Raw genomic sequence first — 13,021 nt, 5'->3', positions numbered from 1 at the left:
GATCTATTGTTCTTCTTAAATGGTATTCAATATACCTATACAAATATACCAAATATACTATGAACTGTGATCTCTCTGTCTATGAACTTGATCTCTCTCTCTCTCTGTGAAAGTGTTTTTTTAAGAAAATGTTCCTGTTTTCTATTACTTTTTCAATCCATTTTTTTAGTGTTCTAAAACCAAAATCCAACTAGTAAAGCTTTAATCAAGAATATCTAATAATAATATTCTGCATAGCCCTCAAATGGACACATGAACATACACACATGCATATATTAATATGCAGAGTTACTTTTATTACTGCTTTTCCTTAAGGTAAAGCTGTTAATACATTTTCCATTACTGTGATTACTGTGGACTGCTCATTCTGTTCCAATACTTAGGGGGCATGACATTATTGTAAACATATTAAATACAAATCACAACAACAAATACCACAAAATAAATATTATTTAAGTACCATAACACCATCAGCATTCTGAAATGTGTATCCTAAATTTTGAATTATGACTTTATTTTCATATTATGATTTTCATCTCAAAATCATTCCAAAGCATTTGATTGTACAACCTACTCAGAATTCTCTAGTCTGTGCACATCTCCAGGCTGTAACCCTTCAGCTCTGGCATCACCACTTTTAGCTACAGTGCACAAAAATGCAGCGTCAAAACAGAAAGTGCATTAAAATGAATGACACACATTTGTGCAGAACACTAGACTTCCAAAGCATTCTGCCACTATGCATTTAATTTGGCCCTTATTGTTAATTTTAAAGTCATATAACATATTTACTAACTTTTATCCATTAATATCTGTGTTCCCTCACTTCATTATTAAAAAGAGCAATGTTTGTTCATCACAACTTCTGCTGTCACCCAAATACAGTAGTATGATCCTCTTGTGTTTTTTCAAGATTTTTATTTGCGATTTGCACACATAAACAGACAGTTTAGGCACATAGGAATTCTTGGAAGTTCAGTTAAAGAACACACAACACAGCTGTCAAAAACAGAATTCAAAAAAAGACACTCAACAAGAGTGATATAAAGGATAAGTACAAAAAAAATCAGAGAACCAGATGCTGCAGCTGAGGTATGAAAATGCTTCAGTTGTCAATAGTTGTCAGTATATATATATATATATATATATATATATATATATATATATATATATATATATATATATATATATATATATATATATATTATTCAGTGGTTTCTATTTCAACATTTTATACATAGTAGATTAATACTGAAGGCATTGAAACTATAAAAGAATACATAGGGAATTATGTTGTAAACACAAAAAAAATCTTCAGTATTAATCTACAATGTAGAAAATAATGCAAATATATAAAAAGCATTGAATGAGAAGGTGTACTTATTTCCTCACAGATTATACAGCACAAAGATTATGCTTTTGGATCAAAAAATATTGTTTGAAGGACTGAGGAATCGTTATGAGTTTTATCGTCTTTGATAATGATTTTTATTTATTTATTTCATATGACAACAGCAATAAAGTCTGAGAGTAGCCTATGCCTTTATTTTTCACTGACGGGACTTTTGGCCAAAACTATTAAACCAATGAAAACTTGATCACCAAACAAGGAATGGTAGTAAAAATGTGTGTGCCATTATAATTCGTTACAAAAATACTCCTCCATACATGTTATTTACAGATGTGTTTTTAAAATATTTTTTCCCTTCTGTTTGTTCGACAAACACAAATACTGTGGCAAGGCATCAGGACTGACGGCGGATCTGTGTTATCCTGTGTGTTGCAACTTCTCCGCTGAAAACGAGAGAAGGAAAGAGGACCGGAGTGAGGAAGGAAAGGAGACAAAGACGCCGTCAGTCGGGTGTTGGGTCGCGGCCTGCTGTATTCCTTCGACTCCGTTCACCTCCATTCACAGTAAATAAAAGCATGGAGGATCTGACTCTCGGGATCTAACGCCGAGCAGCGGGGGGTAAAGACACTGCCGCATGCGCTCTTGCTTTTATGAAAACACAGGAAGGAAGCGGGACGGCGGTGAAACGCGTTGACAATTGGTTTTAAGTCATTTTCCGCAGAAATAAGGACTGTAGTTGGGGGATCGGATCGGGACAGCGCGCCGTGCTGAGCATGAAGCGGACGGCGGTGGTGGCCAGGCACAATGGCCTCGTCTCTCCTTTGGGGAACAACAACTCCGGGGCTTCGAGCATCGTCTCGCCGCCCCAGCCGAGGGCCACTGGAATCTCCGCTCCTGCCGACATCGGTGCCGGCGGTGGGGTGGACGGCCTTCTGGATTTCTCCAAAGGCCCCACCGTCAAAACGGAGCTGGTGTGCAAATGGATTGACCGAACTTCTTCGAGACAGAGGTTTGGGCGGACAGCGACATCCGTCTGCGACCAAACTTTCAGCTCCATGCCCGAGCTGGTGGACCACGTCACCACCGAGCACGTCGCTGCGGGGCTGGAGACCCTCAGTCATGTCTGTATGTGGGACGAGTGTCTGCGCGGCGGGAAGGCGTTCAAAGCCAAATACAAACTCATCAACCACATCCGCGTGCACACCGGGGAGAAACCGTTTTCATGCGCATTTCCCAACTGCGGCAAGATGTTCGCACGCTCCGAGAACCTGAAGATCCACACTCGCACCCATACTGGTAGGCTTTCACCACTGTGTCACTACACGCAGTGATCACGTTAAACTGTGATCAAAATCCGTGTCGTCCGTCACAGCTGCACTTTCTCCCCCCACAGACACTGAGAATAGAGGTTCGTAGAGATTGTCCTCAGTGTGCCTAGGAATCCCCTCCATGTTTACGCAGGCTCAGTTCAGTATCGCTCCTCAGCAGACTTCACTGCCTCCTTGTCTCCTAGAGGAGCCGTGGGTGGCAGCGGCAGCAGCTTAGGAGTCATGCAAGGTGACAGGAATCACAACATGAGGGGGCAAGGATGAAGCCATGTACACAAGAGAAATTACTGCTTTGAGACGTGCACATGGCTCTGTTTACCATTTTTATTAGCCATCAGCGTAGGAACTGTATGAGCTGTTATTGATTATAAACAAATACTGCTTCATAGATCAGTTATAATCAGTAAGAACAGGTCATGCTTTACCAATATGGTGGACAATCCTTCAATAATTTTTTGGGGACAATAATTAATAAAAATTGCAGTTGAAAACAATGTAATTCTAAAATTGCAGAGACTGTAATTTAGCATGTTTAAGGTTAGGCTATTTAATAATGAGACCAATGCTGTGATTCAGTTGTATTTAATTGGAGCATTTAGGGGCTGCACAGTGACTCGGTGGTTAGCACTATTGCCTTGCAGCTAGAAAATCCCCGATTCGCATCCCAGCCTTCTTGGGATCTTTCTGCATGGAGTTTGTACGTTCTCCCTGTACATGCATGGGCTTTCTCCAGATACTCCAGCTTCATCCCATGACAGAGTTTCATATCACTGCACTGTACAAAGATAAATGAAGAGCAAAATGGGACAAACCTTTTCATTTTCTCTTTGATTTTATCAAGTATTTCAAGACCTCAGACTTTATATACCTTTGATCAGGTGTGTTAAACTCATTTTAGTTCAGGGTCTACATACAGCTAAATTTGATCTCAAGTTGGCCGGACCAGTAAAATCAGAGCATAATAACCTATAAATAGCCACAACTCCTAATTTGTTTTAGTGCAAAAAAGCGCACTCTGAAGATGTTCACATTTAATGAACTTTTTACAAAACATTGTGAACAACCTGGGCTGCACAGTGGCTTGGTGGTAAGCACTTTCGTCTTGCAGATCCCCGGTTCGCATCCTCACCTTCCCGAGATCTTTCTGCATGGAGTTTGCATGTTCTCCCTGTGCAGCGTGGGTTCTCTGGCTTCCTCCCACAGTCCAAAACATGTTCAGGTTAACTGATGATTCTGAATTGTACTTAGGTGTGAAAGTGAGTGTGATTGTTTGTCTCTATATGTAGTCCTGTGACAGACTGGTGACCTGTCCAGGGTGTCCCCTGCCTTCACCCTAAGTCAGCTGGGATAGACTACAGCCCCCCATGACCCTAATGAGGATTAAGCGGTGTATAGATGATGGATGGATGGATGGATGGATGGATGAAACATTCAGGAGCTCTTTATACCAGTTGCTCAGTTAATACTAGATACCAGACACAGGGTTTAAACTGTAATTTCAAAAGTTTAGAAATTATTTTATGTTCGTTTCTCATGTGGTGATGCTCCAGCATGTTTGAAATCTATTACACAGAGAATATTGAAGAGAAGCACAACTTTAAAAAATTAAATTGCAAATCAAATCGCAATGTCTGTCAGAAAAAGCACAATCATATATTTTCCCTAAATCATTCAGCTCTATTTTGGGTTGTATTTTACATTCTTATCACACAGTATGAGGGAAAGAGTGCAGATGATATCTATTATAGGTGAGCAGACTACAACAACAATGAACAGACACGGTGATAACAGGCTAATTATCTTAAGCGCCAAATCCCAATGAATTTTAAACTAACAGTAACATCTGAAGGCTTGATTAAATATTGTATGAAACAAGAATAGAATAGAATATCTTTTATTAGTCCCACACTGGGAGATTTACAACGTCCCAGCAGCAAAGTGACAGTAAGAAAAGCAAAAATACAGAACTATAAGTTAAAGAGATGATGTATACACACTATATATACACAATATAAATAATCAAAACAGAAGAACACAAGGATACTAAGAACAAATTTAAGAATATTTACATGAATAAATTGCACTGCATGAATAGCTAATTTATTATTGCAGAGCGGTACAGCATTTGTGATTGTCTATGTTTTGAGGCACCAAGTGTGAAATTACTGAAGAACTTTTTCTTGATGAGAAACCCAGTAAAGTAAACCCAGATGCAAACACTGAAGTTCTTTGTCCAAAGAACAAGCTAAATTTGCCAACATTATGCCTCAGGGTTCCATTATGGACCCAGGTCTACATTTACCACATCTTACTTCCCACATTTGGAGCACATTTCTTTTTGTTTTGTTTTGATGACATTTCTGTTTCTGAGATGGGGGTGATCTGATCAGAAACTGGCTTATTAGAATTGGCAATTTCCCTTCCAAGTTTCAGTGTGTTTTACTTCATAGGTATTCTGATATCAAGATTTTTTTTCTATTAATTTGGAACCATTTATTTTTATTGACTGATCTGCACACCGCACAGTGTTTTTACTCATGGCCTTTAGTCCACTTTACAATCTTTGTTTATATCTCCTCTGAGGTTTAAAGACACCCCATGTTTTGTAGCTTCAGAATAGGGCTTCAAAATTATACAACAGAGGGATACAATATTGAATATTTACTGATATGCCAGTATTTTTCAACTCTGACAGGTGTCATCTGTCTGTCGATGATGCTGAGAATCCATGGAATCCATCTCACTGTTGTTTTGTTTAAACTGAATTGTCACTGGTTCACACCACTCATGCCTCTAATTCTTCAATGCGCACTTATGCCATCCATCCCACATCACATACAGTTGAGTCCAAAAGTCTGACTAGTAAAGTGTTTTGAGTTTACTACAAAATGGTTCATTAAAAAAAGATATCAGCTGGACAATTTGATTGAGAAGCTGAATCTGAGAAAAATGTCAGTGAATTTACAATATCTTATAGTATTTATTATGCCTTTTTCTAAGCGAGAGCAACACTGAAGCAGCATGGAATAACTAAGCAATGTTATTCCAGCCTGATGTGACAGTATTCCAAAGAGGATCTGGCCATGTCGGGAATGCTTGATTGGGTCAGTTTTAAACTGCCCTCATTGAATTAATAATGGAGTTGCGGTCAGATGACTGTGAAGAAACAGTTTCTGTTAGCTTTACTTCATGACAGAATTCTGTCCTCTTCACAAAAATGAAAACTGGGGAATGACGTATCCTTGGTGAGGGTGGTGTCAAATTTGTGCAGGTGTTTACATTCAGAGTAGAAAAAACACTCCCAGGCTAGAATATTTCCACCACTTTTTACTGTGGGGTTGGCACATTGTGGTATCATTCTCTCTCCTGTTCATTTGTATTATCCTACCATAAATCTCAAACTTGTATTAATCAGTTAATACACCTTTTGTCTCCTGAAGCAGTTGCCACACTTCCTCTCAGATCGCAATTAAACAGTCTTCTTTTGAACATACTCCTCCTGATTGGATTCTTTATTTAGCAAATTCTATGTCTGGGATGAATTTTATATCTTAGTGAACAGCAGAGCTTGACTGATATATCGATGATTTTAATGGCTGATATTGGCCTATCACAGATAAGACAGCATCTTTGTGAATGTTGTCCAGATGTATACATCACAGCTGAGCAGACGGTGGTGTGGAGTCAAGCGGTGTCCTCATGGTAAGTTTGTGTGACACTGCTGAAAACTTGATTTGAAATAAAGACTGTCAGCCGACATATCAACAAAGTCATTTTTGTCTTCTGAAAACTGATTTCAGCAGCACCTGCCCCAAAAATCCAGCGTTAGATAAATGAGCCCAGCTCCAGTGAGCACAGCTGATCTCGTAATGTTGCGGTCACTTTTTGATGCAGCTGACCAGTTTCTGTGTGTTTTACAGTGCCAATTGCTGCCCTCTTACTACCTTTACTTCTGATTCTATGTTTCCTACCATCAAAAGTGGTACTTAATAAGCAACGTTCTGCTGGAAACTTCCAGTGGCTTGGTGGTTAGCACTTTCGCCTTGCAGCTAGAAGATCCCTGGTTCACGTCCCGGCATTCCCGGGATCTTTCTGCATGGAGTTTGCATGTTCTCCCTGTGCATGTGTGGGTTTTCTCTGGGTACTCCAGCTTCCTTCTCCAGTCCAAAAACATGCTGAGGTTAATTGGTGACTCTAAATTGTTTGTGAGTGTGATTGTTTGTCTCTATATGTAGCCTTGTGATAGACTGGTGACCTGTCCCTGCTGTCACCTGGGACAGACTCTAGTCCCCCATGACCCCATTGAGGATTAAGCAATGTATAGATAATGGATGGACTATGAACAACCTCAAATTTCTTAGAAGAAATAAGTGCAATTTCAACAGTATTATGTCTCAGTTTATCATTTACACATTACAACTTACAGACCAGTGTATCTGCAAAGATACAAAACATTTAGTCACAGGTATTTGGAAATGAACAATATTGTATTTACTTTATGATCAAAACAACTTGTCAAGATCTAGAAATTGTTTTAAATTTACGGTTTTACAAATTTACAATTTGCAGTTGATGTCCGTAATTTTTACACTTTGCACAGTCATCCCATGGACCAGATTCGACCCTCTGACAGGCCGGTTTTAGCCAACGGGCCGTATGTTTGACACTTCTATCCCTGCCTTAGATCTTACTTTTAAAAGAGAAAATGTAAAATGTAACAGTCACTCAAACAAAATGACAGACACTAAACTAAAAATTAATAAGTACTGTAGGTTACTACATTGTTAGACTACCTCTGTCTTCCTGCAAGGTTCACCATTGCATTTATATTTAAGCATAACCCAGTCATGTATGCATGAGAAGGTCGTCAGTGTCATTTTTTCCTAACTATTCAGTTTGCCTCTTGAGTGCTTTTTTTTATACAATATCATTCAGTGTGCTGTATTGTTAATCCAGACACCAACATTATTAAGGGTTTCCTCCAGTTTAAAGTAATTCCTAACATCTTTCCTCATCACATATACTGTAAGTACAGCTAATATTAGTTGGTTGCAAATTGCTAAATTTGGTGCACTGTGCCTTTTCAACTGTGATAATGAGGAATGTGGTGTTTGTGTTACAGGTGAGAAGCCATTCCAGTGTGAATTTTGCGAGCGGCGCTTCGCTAACAGCAGTGACCGAAAGAAGCACTCACAGGTCCACACGGCCTCAAAGCCCTACGACTGCAAAGCACTGGGCTGCACTAAGTCTTACACACATCCCAGCTCCCTGCGCAAACACATGAAGGTTCACGTAAAGTCCTCACCTACCTCTGAACCTCAGGACCTGTACGACTCCATCTCTCATCAACTCCAGTCTCCTCATCAAGCTGTCCTTGAGCCCCTTGACCTTAAAATGAATCGCCTCTCTCCGACACTTGCCAACAAAACCACTCATTTTCCTCTTTTGTCCAATCATGAATTGGATATCAGCTCAGCCAGTGAAGTGGACCATAAGCTTCTGCTGCGGAGTTCATCTCCATTGGCAATGCCTCTTGATCTCTCTCTGTCAGGCCTAAAGAATCAGCTGACCCAGAAGCAGCAGAGTGGCAGAACCCCGAGGAGGAGTCAGCGCTCAGTCAACCCAGCCTTACCTCAGTTGTCTAACATTAAGGAGTGGTATGTCTGTACCAGGACTACAGCACCACATTTTCCTCTACTTCACCCGGACCATATCAAATCAGAACCTAGTGATGAGGAGGAGTACGTCACGTAAGATGGAGGGACTGGTGAACTGGGACATAAAGAACAAATCTCATGCTGTCCGACCCAGGTCAGGCAGTACAAGCAGTTGAATAGTTCAACATCTGTGGCCCTTGGTGAAGGCTGCGATCAGAGAGAAGGATTTTTACTGCATCTCACATAAAAAAAAAAAAAAACTCAGAGATTGTCACTTTGTGTGGACCAAAAGCAGTAGAATGAAATTATGACAGAAAGGACAAAAGGAATTTTGTCATTATGGTTATGAAACATAATGTTTTACAGAAAACTGAAAGTTATCAGCATTAACTAGCTAACCTGAACAAACAAAGGAGTTAACCTTTGTACAAGTGGACCAGAGGATTTTTGGTTACTGCACTGCTTGCTGTTAAAGAGTATGTACAGGGTGTGTGTACATGACATGACCTCTCTAAAGAGACAGATTATTGTCCAATTTAAGGGCTCCATCTTGGTAAAGCACTATCAAGGGCTAAATCGGTACTGATGGAAAGAAGTTAATGTTGAACCTCCAAACAGCAGACACATATGGTGGAGGGGAGCATAACTGTTAAGGTCTCAGTTTGCTTTAAACAAACTAATTTGCACAATGTTTGAAAGTTGGAAAAAGCAGCTGATTTTGCTGTCAGAAAGGGAGGTCTACATACTGTTAGATGATCTGACAAGCACTTGCTTGAAAGCAAACTGAAGCCTTTCGTAACAAACCATTGGTACTCATTGGAACTTGCTCAAAAGTGTTTACAGTAAAGAGTGATCACAGTCTAATCCAATGCAGCAGCAAGCAGTTAAACTCCAGTTAAAAGAGAATGGGTCTGATCCTTCCTTGTGCTGATCAAGAGTCTCCTTAACATCTTCAGGGGGCCTATCAGTGGGTTAATTGCATACATCTGTTCTTACTCCAGTCACAATTGAGTCATCACCTTAAGCTTTCAAAATATCAGCACACATCTCATATACACATTGTTTTAACAATGCAAAGCTGCATCTTGGATTTGAGTATTGAGTTAAAATAAGCATCCTCCATCCATGAATGAATGGAACAAGCTGAATTGTTGAAATTGTGGCATGGCTTGAAAATTGTTTAAAAAAAAAAAAAAAAAAAAAAAAAAAAAGCAAGTCAAACCGATGCTCAGCCATCCACTAGTAGTTAATTTCAAATTGGATTTGAACCTCAGATACAAGAAAGTCTAATATTTTTTCCTGTTAAGTAGACTGGCAACTCTAAATTGCCACGAATGTGTGTGACTGGTTGTCTGTTGCCGTGTGTGTCAGCTCTATGAATAACCTGTGACCTGTCAAAGTTGTGTTCCACCTCTCACCCAATTTCAGCAGTGATAGCCTCCAATTCTCTGTGACTCTCAAAGATTACCCAGGCATTGCTGATGGATGGATGTTTGTTCTCTATTCTAAATAAATTTGGCTAAATAGGGGATTTCTCTATAACCTTTTTAGTCACCATGTTACCAAGCTATTAACTTTGTCATTACATTATTATTTCTGAGGAACGATGGACATAACTGCAAAATAACGCTCAAAACTTGTGTTTACTTTTAAATAGTAGAAGGTATTTCACAATTGTGTCTTAATTAAATGCAGGATCACTGATGGCAAAGTGGTTGAGGGAGCAATTACTGAGGAAATCAAAAGCACAGAGGTAACATGGGCTTTCATCAGTGCAGAACAAGTTTGAACGCAAGGACAGAATTGTGGCATTGAAGTTTAAGATCTGAGACCAATTATTCACATGGTTGGAACAGTGGAACACTGCCACTTCAAATCCTCAAGCTGTGTGTAGTTTACATGCTCTGTCTATGTCTGCATGAGTTTCTGCCACAGTCCAAACACATGCCAGGGTGATAAACTGAAAACTCTGCCCATGTGAATGTAGGTGTGATGGTTGTTTGTCCATACATGTTAACCCTGTGCTCGACTGAGAACTTGTTTGGGTGTGCTATGCCTCCCACCCAGTGTGAGTGGGGATCAGTTCTAGCTGTCCGTGACCCTGAACATGATAAACTGGTATAGATCATTAATTGATCTCTTGCATGGGTCATTCCACGTCAATCCACAAAATTTTTAGAAAGTTCACGCCAGACTGTCTCATATTTGATTATTTTTTATGTTGATATGTACACTACCGTTCAAAAGTTTGGGGTCACCCAGGCAATTTCATATTTTCCATGAAAACTCACACTTTTATTCATGTGTTAACATAACTGCACAAGGGTTTTCTAATCATCAATTAGCCTTTCAACACGTTTAGCTAACACAATGTAGCATTAGAACACAGGAGTGAAGGTTGCTGGAAATGTTCCTCTGTACCCCTATGGAGATATTCCATTAAAAATCAGCTGTTTCCACCTAGAATAGTCATTTACCACATTAACAATGTCTAGATTGTATTTCTGATTCATTTAGTGTTATTTACATTGAAAAAAAAACTCCTTTTAAAAATAAGGACGTTTCTAAGTGACCCCAAACTGAACGGTAGTGTATGTTATTAAGTAAAATGTAAAATCTGAGATCATAGATAATATTAAGTTTTGATTTTAAAATTCCTAAAGAATGTGGGGTAATTTTGATTTTTGCATTGTTTTCCAAACTCTGGAGCAGTGTTTGAAGTGCAATAACTTAAGAAACAACCCTGCTTCGATATAACAATACAAAGGAGTTATACGATTTAAATTTGGTCAAAAATGTCATTGTTTCTGTTTATTCTACTACTATATTTCAAAACAAATATCGGCATAAACAGACACACTAGAATTTTTTGACCAAATGAACACCGTCATATAACTGGTTTCAATTGTTCTGTCAAAGCAGAGTTGTACCATTGAAGACTAAATGTACATATCAATGAGCATGCAGAATTTCAGGACTGTAACTACATTATTTCTCAAGTTATGGCACTTCAAACATTGCTCTGCAGACTGGCACAAAGAAAACAATGCAAAAATGGACATGACCCCACCCCATTTTAAGAATTTTTAGCTGAAAAGCTAATGTTACCCATGATCCCAGATTTAACACATCATCAGCTCAATCATTATTCACCACTTTATAAGAATCTGTCAAATTGAAGAGGGTCAGGCGTGGGGCATTTAAGTGAATTGAGGCATAATGAACCACATGCAACCACAAACTGAAAAATAATATACATTCCATTTCACATAGAACTGTCATTATGTTACATGATAAGCCAATCCACAGAGTGCTTATTAACAGCTGTCTCATGATATCCAGCGCTCACATTCTCCACTGATGAAAACACTTTGCTCTTTTTTAGGAGGGATGTTCATTACATTTTGTTGAAACTGAGTGTTTTATGCAGTATCTCAAGTTATTCCAATATTCTAGTACAGAATGCCATACATTTGATGAACCATTAATTATGTCTTTATAAAATGTTTATGAATTCAAGGCAGTTGTTCAAATGTCAGATAAGGTGAGTTAATACGAACTTCAATGAAATCTACCTGTATTCCTTAATGACCTGCCTTACAAAACAGGAACCCTCTGATTAATCAACATTAAATTAACATTTTTATGTGTATAAGAAACATACAAAAAATGGGATTAAAAATAATTATTAGATTTACTTAGTTTCAGGTTGTTGCTGTTGAATAATTTTGCTATCAGCATTTTTGTCATTTTGACTTCAGTAATGTTTCTTAATTTTTTTTCTGGAAGTTCATTCAGCCCTGTCATTTTTACCATGATAATTAACAAGACTTTTCGGGCTTGAGGATAAACAACAGAAAAAAATACATTTCAGTTAACTTCAGTGTACAAAGATTTGATGAAATTTTACACCAATCAGACATGACAGTATGACCACCTGCCTAATATTGTTTTGGTCCCTGTTTTGCTGCCAAAACAGTCCTGATTCGTCGCGGCATGGACTCCACTAGACCCCTGAAGGTGTGCTGTGGTATCTGGCACCACAATGTTAGCAGCAGATCCTTTAAGTCCTGGAAGATGCGAGGAGGTTCCTCCATGGATCAGACTTGTTTTTTCAGCACATCCCACAGATGCTGGATTGGATTGAGATGTGGGGAATTTGGAGGCCAAGTCAACACCTCAAACTCCTTGTGCTCCTCAAACCATTCCTGAACCATTTTTGCTTTGAGGCACAGCGCATTATTCTGCTGAAAGAGGCTACGGCCATCAGGGAATACTGTTTCCATGAAAGGGTGTGCATGATCTGCAACAAGCTTAGGTAGGTTGTACTTGTCAAAGTAACATCCACATGGATGGCAGGACCCAAGGATTCCCAGCAGAACACCACCCAAAGCATCACACTGCCTCCACCGGCTTGTCTTCTTCCTATAGTGCATCCTGGTACTATGTGTTACCCAGGTAAGCGACACACATGCACCCGGCCATCCATGTGATGTAAAAGAAAACATGCTTCATCAGACCAGGTCACCTTCTTCCATTGCTCTGTGGTCCAGTTCTGATGCTCATGTGTCCACTGTTGGTGCTTTTGGTGGTACAAAGGTTTCAGCATGGACACCCTGACTGGTCTGCAGCTATGCACTCCCATATGGAACAAACTGCGGTGCACTTTGTATTCTGACACCTTT

At 39.3% G+C, this 13,021-nt stretch overlaps 1 protein-coding gene across 1 annotated transcript; it reads left to right on the top strand.

The window, feature by feature from the left end:
• The first annotated feature begins 1,849 nt into the window (after positions 1 to 1,849).
• On the top strand, positions 1,850 to 9,906 carry zic2b (zic family member 2 (odd-paired homolog, Drosophila) b). Its single transcript, XM_023296450.3, has 2 exons — positions 1,850 to 2,647; positions 7,802 to 9,906. The coding sequence occupies exons 1-2, from the start codon at positions 2,125 to 2,127 to the stop codon at positions 8,431 to 8,433; spliced, it is 1,155 nt and encodes a 384-aa protein (XP_023152218.1). The 5' UTR covers positions 1,850 to 2,124; the 3' UTR covers positions 8,434 to 9,906.
• Positions 9,907 to 13,021: the final 3,115 nt, after the last annotated feature.

Source organism: Amphiprion ocellaris, chromosome 16 (genome assembly GCF_022539595.1).
Source record: "Amphiprion ocellaris isolate individual 3 ecotype Okinawa chromosome 16, ASM2253959v1, whole genome shotgun sequence".
NCBI classification, from domain to species: domain Eukaryota; kingdom Metazoa; phylum Chordata; class Actinopteri; family Pomacentridae; genus Amphiprion; species Amphiprion ocellaris.
This window is presented reverse-complemented; position numbering and strand designations above follow the sequence as displayed.